Source organism: Callionymus lyra, chromosome 16 (genome assembly GCF_982586985.1).
Source record: "Callionymus lyra chromosome 16, fCalLyr1.hap1.1, whole genome shotgun sequence".
NCBI classification, from domain to species: domain Eukaryota; kingdom Metazoa; phylum Chordata; class Actinopteri; order Syngnathiformes; family Callionymidae; genus Callionymus; species Callionymus lyra.
The window spans coordinates 12793139-12806949 of NC_141833.1; the positions used below are offsets into that span (position 1 = coordinate 12793139).

Consider the following 13811-nt stretch of genomic DNA (forward strand, 5'->3'; position numbering starts at 1 on the left):
AGGTGGCAGTAGCATCTACCGGGAATCACGTGTTACATATATTCAAAGTTAAAAATAAATGTATAGACGAGAAATCAAGATTACAATGTCTTTTTGTTCGGGATGAAAAATATGACATAATCCCGGAAGTCGTGATCACCTGCGAACTTTTGCGCCATTTAAGATGTGACGAGAATGCTGTGAATAGTTTCTGTAAATGCTGTAAAAACTAGTTTTCTTCTTTTTTTTTTTTTTTACAAAGTATGCCAACTATATTATTTGCTCACTATAGTCCATGTTAATTGTATGTTTTAGAAATGTTTATGTATTCTCTGTGATTCTGGCTCAAATAAACTCGGATTATTTTGAAATATTAAATAATATTGTATCTTAAAGGTTGTTCATCTACCAAATGACACAACAGTCTTGGGTTCACCACATTGCGCTTTATTGTAACGTCATGTTTTGTATTTGAACACAAATGTGGTTCAACATCAGCTCTGGTACTGTTTCAGTGTGTGTGTGTGTGATGTTGTGTGTCTGATTTTCAATCCACCTAAACCACAATACAGTACAATGTGTACACAGATCTCTATGTTAGCACCTTTATTTCAAATAGTGACTTCTCTAAAGGGCGAGAGTGAGGGTGGAGTCGGGGCTTACAATCTTTAGTAAAACAAGAGTTTTGTTACACATTCAATAACCCTCCAGTATGGGATCCTGACAAGTGTCTTTGGAGGGGCCCGCGGTACCAAAGCTTTAGAAGGAATAGAACATTCAGTAATCACTGTTAAAAGCAAACATTTTAACACTTAAAATTGGGTTCTATTCACTCCAACTCTATGGTCGGTTCTCAGTTTCACACTAGCATATCCAGCGGACGAAGCGCTCGAAGAAGGAAGGTTTGTTAAGCTGAGCGTAGTCGGCGCCTCGGAAGATGGCCGACGAGTCTCCTAGCGACACCTTCCGCAGGACCTCCTCGTCTGTGTCGGTGCCCATGGTGATGATGGTGGGCACGCCCTCGGCCCTCTTCATCGAGGAGATGCCCTCATCCAGCTGGTCGCTGGACGTGATGCCGTCGGTGATGAACACGAACGACAGCTCGGCGTTGCGTCGCGCCAAACGATTCCCCTGTGGAAAAAAACACCGTTCTTTAGACGACATCTTTGTCATTTGTTATATTTAGAAAACAACCTGCAGTTAAATGTGACATTATAACTGTTGTGTTATGAGTAATTTACAAGCTATGAGGTTTTAAAAATGATAAATAATTGCATTTTATTTTAGGTTTATGAGCAAAATATAAGACTGCAAATCAACATTATGAAGGCATTATGTATCAGCTTGAGGAAAAATATCCAACAATAAGATTAAAATCAGGTTATGATATGAAGTAATATCAAAACCACCAACATAATCGTGAACATTTGTTGAATCATTTCATCTTGGCTCGATAGATGCGACCTTTGACCCTTGTTTCTTGTTATTTTATATGTCTCAATTGACAGTTTTTGTAAAAATTTGCCAAACAAGAACATTTTTGGTTCACCAGCATTGCTAGTTTGAAATTGTGCATTTAACTTGAACTAAAATCGACAATTACATTTATATAATAACATCAAAATAATACAAGTTAGGCAGATAAGACGAGGGGAAACCATATCAAATAGTATTTAAACTAGAAAAGCACTAAGAGAGCGCAAACCCCCACCAATATTAAGGCCTTACATTTTCCCAATAACTTAAATTAATTACAAATTATCATCCGGAACACCAACAAAAATAGAGGTAAAGTTCATAAATTCAACATGAATAATTATGATGAATAAGAACTGATAAAGAAGAATAAAAGTTTAAAAAAAGTACCTGTCGACCCGACTGGTAAACCACGTTGTTCACAGCGTGAATGATGCCATTCCCCAGAGCGGACGACGAGTCCATGTAGGTCACTCCGGCGAGGGAATCCGAGATAATGGTCAGGTTGTGCGTCAGCGGGAACTCCAGCCTCTGCTCCGCCGGGCTGCCGTACTGCACCAGGGCCAGGCGGGCGCTCCTCTCGTCGGCCGGGCCGTTGGCCAGGTTGAGGCGGCGGGCCACGTTCTCGATGAACTCCTTGGCCCGGCGGTGGTTCTCCAGGCCCATCCTCTCCGAGCCGTCTAGCATGAACACCAGGTCCACCGGCCGCTGCACACAGCTGGCCACCGCCGGCTCTGGAACACACACACAAACAAACACATCCTCAGTCTCCGGCTTCTGACGACGTGACGCCGTCTTTCACGACAGAAGAACTCTTTGTTTGAAACACTTTTATTCTTCAACCATCAGTTTGTTCCAGGATTAAACATAAACGTCTCTAACATGCAACAAAACATGCACCAATAAAAGCCAAAGACCATCTATTGCACGGTGATTCCATTCGTACTGGTGCCGTAACCAACATAAAAAACAGTGTTAAAACATCCTTTATGTGACGCATTAACCGCATATTCCATCATGTTTTCGCCGGCCGTGAACGAGGATGAGTCAGAGAAGGCGGAAAAACAGTAACCATGGGTTTGTGCAAAGTAGCGTAAAAGTGACTCAGGATGGAAATGAGGCTTTTTCTTTTGTTGGTTCTCCTGCCAACTCATGATGCCCACTTTCCCTACAATTTGCTTCTTTCAAGGTAGAAACCTTCTAATGGATTAATAGCAGTCAATATCATGCAGTTCCTAGCTGGGCTCTTTATTGCACCGCAACAGAAATGTTGAGATCCTACTAGCAGCAAAGCTTGAGACACGGAGGCGTCCATAGATAAGTCTAAAGTTGAGGTAGCGTTTCTAGCAGAGTCCTATGGCTTTCTCCGGGTCGCCCGTTATGTCCTGATAGACATATTTGAACGAGTCGATGAACAGCTGAGTCCACTGCTGTCTGTCTTCTCCCCGGGACAGCTTGGCCCGCTGGGCCGTGTACGCCATGGTTGCCACGCCAACCCCGTACTCCTGCTCTTTCAGACCATTCAGCAGGTTGGTCACAGCCTCCAAAGAGGTGGGTACCAAAGGGGGGCTGCCTTCCTCTGCCAGTGGTCTCCAGGGGGCATGGCCTCGCCCCGATGCGATGCCCCCTCCTGCAACAAGGGGGCGTAACGACATTGTGGGCAGGATCCCACTCACACCTTGTAATAAAAGCAACTAGGAAGCCACAATGTGGTTGATCTGGACCGTGAGCGGCTCTTTTCCATCACTCTATGGAACCACATTTACTGAGCTCTTGACATGTTTTTATAGCCATTTTCATGAACGTCATGGAACATGTTCCATGTAGGATAAGCTAGCCATTGTGAGGTGATTCCATAGCTCTATGAAAGTAAGTCATCTGAATTACACAAAGAAAATGAAACAAATACTAATAGGGATTTATTTTTAAGCTCCTGAAGGTACTATTGAATCCCACATTAGCCGGTTTCGTAGAATGACTTACTAAATTAGAAGCAACATCACAATCCATGACTATCAGTACGAGAAAAACTCTGTTAATTATTTTGAGTTTTAGTCAAGATCATACACTTTTATACCCAGAGATCCAGATTTATCTCCTGATTTCTGGAATCAAGGACATTTTCTTGTTGACTTCCTTGTGGCTGGTGTGGTTGGAATTATTAAAAAAAAGAAAATAGGACGTTGGCTAATGCTAATGATACACGAAGAAACATCTTGAAACAACAAGACTCTAATTTGTTAAGATTAAAGACGGCGAAAGCTTACCTGTCTTACAAGGCAGGTCTGGGCACACAGTTATGGGATCTGAAGAAGAAAAGTAGAACTTTTAGTCCGTTGTGATGATATCTCCCGAAGTTAAGTTCACAGCAAACGCGACGCGACTGATCAACTGTTACACTTATAGTTCATTCGAAATTCAAATTTTACTCATTTTCTACCATGTAAATATCGTGAGAGCTCCCAGTGTAGACAGTAGATTGGAAGCTCTTATATATTGTGTTTCTTGTCAGTGTAGCATGTTAGCCTTTAGCTTCTGTTACCAACTAGCGTAAAATATAGTCTTGTTTAAAAAATGTTTTACTTCAATACAAGATAAACATTGCGGACGAGCAGTACGGATGTTTTTAAATGTCTTTTTGGATGAAGAAAATAGAGTCCAAATAGCCCACCTGAGAGTGAGTAGAAAAACACGGAAATTTGAATTTTGGGTGAAATAACCTTTTAACTAATCCGAGCCCAGATTTATATTTTCAATGAGGTACTTGAAAATGTATGGAAATCCAAATTTTGTTCTAGATAAAGGGCTAAAATTCCACCATTTTGACTTTACACTTTACACTTTAAACACCATGTAGGTTGACCTACAAGTTTAGAATCAATGCAAAAGACTAGAAGAAGTCGTTTAGTCATCAGAAACCAACGACCGCTCAGTTTTTCCTAACCCATTCGGGGTCAACAGTCCGTATATTTGATCTGCTGGTGAAGGTACCTGGGCAGAGCACGGCCTCGATCTTGGTGATAAACTCCTCGGCGACCAGGTCAGCGAAGCGCTTCATGCCCATGACTCTGCCGTCCTTCTGGCAGGCGATGCTCTTCAGACTCTCGTTCTCCTCGATCTGGTCGAACATGTCTCCGATGCCGATGGCGCTCACGTCCACGCTGGGGTCGCTGCGTCACAGAACACATCGGGGATCAGACTTCTCGCCAAACGCGTTACCACAATGGCGTCTACGGCACCTGCAGAGGTAGGTCAGCAGGGAGTCGTCGTCTCTCGGGTCGAAGCGTCCGTCCGTGATGACCACGACCGTGACGTTGGCCTTGGCTCTGCGGCTGTCTCTGATCAGGTTGTCGTAGGCGTACTTCAGGGCGGATGGGGTCCACGTGCCTCCGGCGATCCACTCCAGACGCTTCACGGCGTCCTGAGACGTGGACAGCAGAAGTAAGTCATGTGATCCATATGTGGCGCTCACGTGGCGTTGATACGACCTTGAAAGCGGAGAGAGAATCGATCTTGGGGTCGTTGAGACGGATGGCCTGGAACGTTCCGCTGTGACTGTACTGGACGACGCCCACTCTGGTGCCTGCAACACGAACTCCACGTTACACAAATAAAAAAAACCACACATCTACCGTGATGACGGTCGTGTTCTGCACCAGTTTCCGACTGGGGGTCTTTGGCGAGGGAGCCCAGCCTGTTGATGGTGTTGATGACAAAGTTCTTCTCCAGAGTGAAGTTGGTCAGACCCACGGACTCGGAGCTGTCGATCACGAAGACGATGTCCAGAGCTCCGCAGCGCTTCTCGCAGTCTGCGAACAGAAAAGGGTCAGAACCGTCTCACGGGCGTCGAACCTTTCACTCGGCGACGCTCACCGCAGCAACCACATGATTCCCTGATGTAGTTCATGACGTCGCATTCCTGCAAGAACCACACGAATCATTATGGTCATCCTTCGTCACGGTTCTAATCGTGTTGAAAAGGTTCTTACAGTAAGACCCGGATCTCCCTCGGGACCAGGATCTCCCTACAAACCAAGAAAACAAGGATTTAAATCCCCCTTGTGTCCTTCAAACAACGTTCAATCCAGACCTACCTGACGACCATCCCCTCCTCTGAACCCTCGTTTTCCGGGCTCACCTAGAGGTCCGGGTTCGCCCTGTTTAAATAGAAGGTTACCCCCCTGACCTGACACTTGTGTGACACTTGGCTTCATTGTTCTACTCACTCCCTCTCCAGATGGTCCTTTATCACCTGGCTCTCCCTTTTGACCACAGTCCCCTCTACCGCCACGAGGGCCTAGGTTGCCCTTCTCTCCATTTTCACCCTTTAAGGTGGCAAAAACAACATCAGTCGACCCTGAGAGCAAACAGGAGTGAGTTTGCGGCGTACCTGAGCTCCTCTTGACCCTGGGTAACTGAAGCCCGGCCTTCCATTATCACCCTGAAACATAAACCCTGTTAAATAAAAGAAATGTCACCTTTTAAGTTCGTATATACACAAAACTCACCTTTGGTCCAACCTGTCCTGACTCTCCTCTTGGTCCTGCATCACCAGGATCCCCTCTTGAGCCCTAGAACACCAAAAAATAGTAGAGTATTTCTTTGACCATGATTGTGTCTACAAAACACCTACATTTTTGCCTGATTCCCCTGTTAGTCCTGGTGGCCCCCTCGGACCCGGAAGGCCATTGTCCCCCTGAAGACGAGACAATTAAGCTTATTATTCACTGTCGGACAGATTAATCCAAAGATAAAGAAAAACCCACCTTTGCGCCTTTGTTTCCAGATTCACCTGAAAGTCCTCTTTGTCCTTCTGGTCCCATTTCACCCTTAAATAATGAGTCAATAGAGACAGTGTTGTAGATAAAGTGGCAACACATTGTGTATCCATGTAGTCTAAGTCTTGTGAAAACTGTGGCTCTAGGGCCAACATTTGATGGTGTCTTTCTGAAATATCCCATGATGATTTGTCACGCAAATTTCAACTTTTGAGTTATCCAATTCTTACCTTCTCACCGTTCCCTCCATTCGTTCCTTGAGCACCTTTAGGCCCGTATTCTCCTCTTCTTCCCTATAAGTATCGACAAATATTAACAAATGTCAATGCAAAAATCCATTATATATATATATATATATATATATTGACTGAAGAACATTTCCTAACCGGCTCTCCTCTGGCTCCAGGTTTTCCAGCAGTTCCCTGAGAAGCACAACACTTGGTTAAAATTGTTTTGAAAAAAATTGGGCTACATTTCTCTGGGTTTAGACTTACTGTGCTTCCTTTATTTCCCGTTGAGCCCGGTGATCCAGGACTGCCTCTCTCACCCTGTGCGAGAGGAGATATTTGACTTTTGCGACCCTCGGACCCTACTTTTTAAAAATCTACCTACCTTTGGGCCTTCGTCTCCAGCAAATCCGGGTGGACCGTCTCTTCCGGCACGTCCAGAATCGCCCTACATAGTTGAATGTCAATTAAAATTAATCAAAGACAATGAAATGAATGATCTGTATTATTTAGTCACGTCTTAAATCTACAATTTTTCATTTAGGATTTCTATAAACATTCGACAAGTGATTAATTTGGTTAAAGTTTCTCATCTCATCTCCACGTCTTGTAATTTAAATTCTAATTCTAATTCAAAATTGTATGTGGAACCTTTACCTTCTCTCCGTCGTTTCCAGGCAAACCTTGCTCACCGACGTCTCCCGGGTGTCCGTCAGGTCCCTGTAAACCATTGAACGCACAAGCTAAAGTGAGACCAGATACTAAAGGCGAAGGCGATGACATTGTCGGATCGACGTCATACTCTGTCGCCAGGATCTCCTTTACAGCCGGGCGCGCCGATCCGTCCGATTTTACCCTGATGGAAGAAGACGTGAAGGTGAAATAGAAATCCAGAGAAAAAGCATTTTGTGTCCCCAGAGTCCCCAAAATGAATGGTAAAAAGTGGCATCGACATTAAAATCTTCTAAAATACTTCAGTGAATAATCCCCCTATCTTGGTTGATGCACTTTCCACTCTATTGGCGCCACAAGTAGGATGTTTATATTACGAGGACAACAGTCCTGGCGTTGTGCAATTCCTACCTTTTGTCCGTCCGTTCCGTTGCGTCCTGACACTCCGCCCACACCCTGGTGAAGAAGAAAAGTTGAAGGTTCATTCACTCCTTCCAACCGTCGATAAGGGTGGTCTGACGTTTGAGGTAAAACTTGCCTTTTTTCCTTGAGTTCCAATCTCTCCCTGTGGACGATCACAAGATTGGTGGTGAACGAACATTTTCCAAAAACCTTTGGATTAACTAAGATCTCAAGTTCTTACCTTGTCACCCAGCAGACCTGGTTCTCCCTACAGAGATCAGAAGTGGGGCATTAGTGGCAGAACGTTCAGACATTTGTAGTTGGCGATTGACTTCTTACTTTGATACCGGGCTGACCGATTGGACCTTCAATACCTGGGTCACCCGGACGACCTATCTCTCCTTTAGGTCCAGGGTCACCACTGTCTCCTTTAGCTCCCTGTGGGTAACAAACCGGTCGTTAAGGTGAACAAATTCAAAAGGGGTTGGTCTTTCTCACCTTCTGTCCTCTGTGTCCTCTGGGTCCCTCAGGTCCAGGTGTCTCCAGGCAGGACACTTTGTGACACTGTTGATCCAGAGAAATGTCAGTGGAAAAGATCAATGGCTTCTCAACGGTACCTGTCTTACCTCGGCGAACGCTATGTGTTGCTGCAAACGACAAAAAGAGATGTTATTGGACGACTCACTGGTGCGTTTTTTCAAGTGTCATCGTGTCACCATTGTCTTGATGATGCGGTCGATGGTCTCCAACTGGATGACGGGTTTGCCCGACTTCAGGTCGACGGCCATGAAGTCCCTCCTGTAGACTTGGGCGGGGGCGTTGGCGATCTCCCGCAGCCCGGTCTCGTCGATGTTGTCGGACGCGGCGACCACGAACAGGCGGATATCTTTTTCTCTGGCCCTCTCGGCGGCGTCCTTGATGCCGCCGCACAGCTCCCCGGTCACGTGGCCGTCCGTGATGACAACGCCGAAGCGCAGAGGCTTCGGAGTCGTGCGAGAGCGCATCATCTCCTCCGTCATTTTGACAATGGCGCAGTCGGTGTAGGTGCCTTTGCCCAGGTACTGGATCTTCTTGAGCTCCTATGGAAGTCATATCAAATGTGATATTGTGATACGTATCATCGTCAACGCCACAAGAAAAGCTAGCAACGCCAGTCTCGACAAAGACAGATTCATTGCGTCTGACGTACGGTGACGAAGTTGTTCTTATCGCCGATGCTGCTGAACACATCCTGGGTCTGGGAGAAATGCAGTCCTCCGATATTCCAGTTGATGCGAACGCTTCCCCGTAACTCGGCGTCCGCCAAACGCTCCACGAAGAGATTGGTGAATTCCTGCGACGAAAACAAAAAAGACACTCAAGTTAGAAGAACGAACGATGGCCTTAACAGAAACACCCCTAAAACCAGGGACCTTGATGCTCTCCACCAGCGCTCCAGGGGGCGACTCCTGCAGGGCGATGGTCTCGGAGGTGTCGATGGTAAAGTAGATATCAATGGGACAGTCGTGTTTTTCTGAAGGAGAAGCAGAGGCATTTGAATCGGACTCTTGGGTGAATCAATGAGACGATAGATGATGAACTTACGGGAGCACTCGGCGTTCTGACCGGTGGTCACGGCTGCGAAGAGAAGGCACAACCCGAGGACCTCTGTCACCCACATCCTCTCTTTTCCTGCCAGAGAAACACCCGAATAAGTCAAAAGAATCAATAAAAGGTTATATTTAACAATTGTGATAATTTGACTAAAAAACAAATCAATTGTGCCAAAGGCTTTTCGGACACATTTTGGACGCCATAATAATCTCCCAGGTCTCGTCTTTTTCTAGAGAAAGTCCCATAATGCTATGCGACAATTTAAAAGGTTTGAATTAAAGTTTTATTTTCGATTAAACATAGTCAGTTTTGACACTTTTGCGAATTTTCATTTTGTCACACTTATGTTTGAACATGTTTTTCCAACTTTCTGTTTAATTTATTTAAATTGAATTAAATACAAAAAAATATGATGTAAAAAATGCTTCATCAATAGGTCATTCAAACATTTTATATCACTTTCTTTTTGGTGCCAAAATAAATATGAGAAATAATATTCGTCTTCTCTTTTTGTTACATCAATCTACTTTTAGTCATATTCTTCTTCGCCTCTAGGGGGCGTGCTTCTGGTACTCATGTCTTCATGAGGGTCGCTTTTATCGTAGAGATTCTCTCACAGAATGATGGGATCATTTTTTCTAATGTTATCGATTCACATGTGCGTCTGTTGAAACCCAACAGAAGAGTTTGGCAGATGAGAAAATGGCTGCTGCTCTGTTATGTAACAGCGTAAAGAGAATCACATGTGAATGAAAACATCAAAGTGTTTGAGTTCGTGACACTTCTGTGCACTTTTCACTCCTGCTTGACATTCAACATGTGTCTCCTTTGAAGACAGGAAAGTAAAGAAAAAATGAATAACTAAATAAATTAGATAAAAAGTGGAATCGGAAATAAAGAATGAGAAAGAATGAGAAGAATAAAAGTAATAGGAAGAAGGGGAAACACCAAGTAGAAAAACGGTAGAAATAATAATAAAAAAGGGCAGAGGCATAACAAGAAAACAATATATATATAATAAAACGTGAAGATTAAAAAACAATGTAAAATTGTTTTTGTTTTTTTTTTGTAGAAAAATAAAGGGAAACAAGTAAGGTACAAATAAGAATACAAAAGAGAGGTGAAAGATTAAATACTATTTTGCAGGAAATATAACACTTACTGGAGGAAATAAGAAGAATAAAAAAAAGGTTAAAACAATATTAAAGAATCAGAAGAAAAAACAAGCAGAAAGGGTTAAAAGATTAAAAACTAATTAGTAGAAAAAAAATACATTTGGGCATAAAAAGGGGGTGAACATTACAGTTAGAAGAAAAAAGTCAGAAAAATGGAATATTAATAAGAAAATTGTGATGAAAAAGGGAGATTAAAAATAAAAGAGAAGGGACAATACAAGGCAGATTTGATGAGAAGGAAAAAGAAAACAGGGTAAATAAAGGAAGAGTAAAAAGAAAAGGAAGAAATAAGTCATTCATTCATTTTCTACATCCTAATGGGGGTCGCGGGGAGACTGGAGCCTATCCTAGTTTCATTTGGCGAGAGGCAAAGGACACCCTGGACAGGAGGCCAGTCTGTCGCAGGGCACAAGAAGACAGACAACCATTCACACACACACTCATATCTACGGAGAATTTCCCCAAGTTCTCAATCAACCTCTGTATGTTTTTGGACTGTGGGAGGAAACCGGAGTAAACCAGAACAAGTATAAGAAAAAAAAAAGAATAAGAAAAAAAAGATTAAAGATTTTTTGTGTATATTGCATTCAACATTAAACCATAAAGGAACCATAACCATGACTTTTATAGTTTTAGACTGAATTCATGAGGGCCACGTGGACACAGGAGCAGGGCCAAGCGTGGCCCCCGGCCCTTGCTTTGTTTTGGTGTGTTCTACTCATTCCGAAGTTTTAAAGTATCTTTAGTTAACAAATAAAACATCATCTGAATTTATAATAACTAAAGTCAATCTTTCTTCCTGAACTTCTCTCTCGTGCTTGAGTCACTTTCAACAAACCTTCTATTATTTTCTAACCACTGAACAGTCCTTACACGGTCATGCAACTCCCGCAACAGCAGCTCAGACTAAATCACAGTTAAATAACTTTAAAATAACTTCTTTATTTTTACTTTATCCATCATATTTAGAGGAAATCACGTCACGTTCACTGACACACATGACGTTTGTTACTTTGGTAACAAAACAGATTATTCATCACAGAGAAGTTAAAAAGATAACACAAAAAAACAACTAGAAACCATATGATCTCCCTGCGTCAGAGGTTTTTATCCTCATTTTCTTGTTTACAAAGTCACATTAAATCACTTGTTTTACCAAAATTAAGAGACGTTACATGTGGCTCCCTCTAGCGGACGGAGAAAATAAAAGCAGTTTCTTTTCCCTTTGCGTTCAGAGAACTTTTCGCGTCTGCAGTAAGTTTTATACATTTTATTATATTAAATTTATTAGAACGTGTTTGCATGGAGTAAAATAAAAATAAAAAACTTCATTTCTTGTTTTTAAACTTAAACCAGTTTTTAAGTTGTTGCAGTTTATTCATCACTGGACAATGAATAAAAAGTTAAAAAAAACTTTCCTTAAAAGAAAAACCCTCACAGCTCGTGCTCCAGTATCGTGCATCATCTCTGAATCGGACTCTTACCTGAACTTTTTCCCGACTTGCAAACTTTGGTAAACGTCTGGTCCTCCTCGAGAACTACCGTCTCATGTCAGCAAGAGAAAATCCCAGAAAAAAAAAGAGAAAAGAAGGACCAGGGGAGGGAAAAGTCCAAAGTGAAGCCCTGGATGTGCGTTGAGTTCCCGCAGAAGAGCCGTGGGTTCGGTTTCCTGTCCGGGTCCAGCCTCAGGATCGTTCTGGTCCCACCTACTAACCCCGGGCCACTGGTGCGGGGACCCGCCGCTTGGGGGCGCTGTGCCTCCGCAGGAACCGCGTGTGTGCGCGTGCACGAGTCCTGCATACAGCATGTTCAATGGGCGAAACATGAGAAATCCATTAGAAACTCAATTTTCATAAGAAAATTCTTTTTTTTTTTTAACTGTTATCACTAGGTTTGAATACACACTGTGACGTCACTGATTCTTTGTTAACATTTGCAAATTTCTTAGTAAGTAAAACCAGTTTGGCTTTGATCCTTTCGTTTCCTCTCGGACAAGATGTGTTCTTGACGTGACAAAGAGCAAATGGCGATCATCTGCTCAACTAACTCATATTTGATGAGACAAACTCAATAAACGTTTGATTTCTTTCATGAGAATCTGTGCAAGAGTCGAGCTGAGCACATGATCGCCCAACAAAATCACGATTAACGTGACTTGTGATCGATAGAGGAGGTGATTGAAGAAGAAGACAAAAAAGAACCAAAAAAAGACATTAAAAGGAAAAAAAAAAGTATAAATAAAATAATAAAGACTAACAAGAGCAAAGAAAAAGTCAGGAGAAGAAAAAAGAAGATGAATATCCAATAAAAAATTAATACAATGATTTACAAAAGAACATTACAGTAAGACAAAAAGAAAAAAAATATGAAGAATGAGAAGAAAAAAGAAGAGAGAAGCACAAAACAAGAAAAGAAGAAGAAAGACATAGAAAATGGAATAAGAAAAAAGAAGAACAATAACAAGAAAGAAGAATAAAATGGTAAAATAGAAGAAACAAAGCAGAAGGAAGAAAGAAAAGAAGAGGAAAGAGCGATGACATAAAAAAGATAAAAAGAAAGAAATATAAAAAAAAAGATGTCAAAAGAACAAGAAGAAAGAATAATAAGAAAACAATGATCAGAAAATGTTGAGAAACATGAAAGTGAATAAAAGGAGAGCAAAAGAAGAGAAGAACGACAGAGATGTGTGAGGGCCACATTGATACAGTCGTAGGGCCTTGTTTGGCCCTCAGGCCTCACTTGGCCCAGGCGGTGTGTAACAAACGATCGTTGTGGGTCTTTCTATAGACTGATCGCAACAACACAAGTTTGTGTCTTTTTTATCACAGACACAACAGCCTGAGCTGCACTTATACCGACTCACGTTGAAAGTCTTTCACGACATGTGCTGGAGACTCATGAAGGTTCTGATCCCACATGTGCTCCAGTCGTGGAGAGCGAAGCCTCCGCGGCGTCGGTGTCTGCAGGTCTGCTCGTAATTAGTCCAGTTAGAGAGTTTACACTAAACACTAACAGAGCGTCCCTGAACCGTTGGCTGTGTTTACATGTGTGTAGGTGCCTCAGCTGGACCTGAGGAGTCGAGCTGGGAGGTCTTCGGAGGTTTACAGCATCTGGGTTCAACACCTCAGCGTTGAGGCACTGGTGTTTGCAGACCCAGAGGACCAGAACCAGAACCAAGGTGATGAGAAATCCTTGAGGTGCGGCATTTAAATGTTTTCAAAAGTCATTACAAACTTGGCCGAAAACACAAACAAAACTAAGAGGAAGACAAATGATCAACAAGACAAAAAACACACTCAAAAGTACCAATATGGTGAACCTCTCCCTTTCCACAGGGGTTTTTCCCAATGCATTCAGTCTGGCTTCCGTAAACATCACTCTACGGAGACAGCTTTACTGAACGTGTCCAGTGACATCATGATGTCGGCTGACTCGGGTCAATACACTGTTCTGGTTCTCTTGGATCTGTCCTCAGCCTTTGACACAGTTGATCACCAGATCCTGCTGAG

At 42.8% G+C, this 13811-nt stretch overlaps 1 protein-coding gene across 2 annotated transcripts; it reads right to left on the minus strand.

Moving 5' to 3' along the window:
• Positions 1-410: 410 nt before the first annotated feature.
• Positions 411-11988, minus strand: col6a2 (collagen, type VI, alpha 2). Of its 2 annotated transcripts, XM_087811225.1 has the most exons (32): positions 11787-11986; positions 9119-9205; positions 8947-9047; positions 8724-8867; positions 8251-8613; positions 8161-8181; positions 8033-8098; positions 7874-7972; positions 7776-7802; positions 7671-7697; positions 7544-7588; positions 7263-7316; positions 7118-7180; positions 6846-6908; positions 6728-6781; positions 6620-6655; positions 6464-6526; positions 6222-6284; positions 6089-6151; positions 5964-6026; positions 5846-5896; positions 5682-5780; positions 5550-5612; positions 5445-5480; positions 5329-5374; positions 5112-5264; positions 4944-5038; positions 4695-4876; positions 4447-4625; positions 3723-3761; positions 1846-2189; positions 411-1110 (listed from the first exon to the last, which is right to left on the minus strand). In XM_087811225.1, the coding sequence occupies exons 2-32, from the start codon at positions 9192-9194 to the stop codon at positions 844-846; spliced, it is 3045 nt and encodes a 1014-aa protein (XP_087667351.1). In that variant the 5' UTR covers positions 9195-9205; positions 11787-11986; the 3' UTR covers positions 411-843. The 2 variants fall into 2 exon arrangements, with proteins under 2 accessions (XP_087667351.1, XP_087667352.1); XM_087811226.1 differs by lacking the exons at positions 411-1110; positions 1846-2189 and adding an exon at positions 2236-3085 and having other exon boundaries at positions 11787-11988.
• Positions 11989-13811: the final 1823 nt, after the last annotated feature.

Bases quoted from the DNA above. Each gene is read 5' to 3' on its own strand.
- col6a2 (XM_087811225.1), bottom strand. From the start codon at position 9,194: ATGTGGGTGACAGAGGTCCTCGGGTTGTGCCTTCTCTTCGCAGCCGTG. The intron at 8,182-8,250 runs GTGACACGATGA...TGTCGTTTGCAG, and splicing joins ACCGCATCATCAAGACAATG to CAACACATAGCGTTCGCCGA. The intron at 5,265-5,328 runs GTGAGCGTCGCC...TTCTGTTCGCAG, and splicing joins GGAATCATGTGGTTGCTGCG to ACTGCGAGAAGCGCTGCGGA.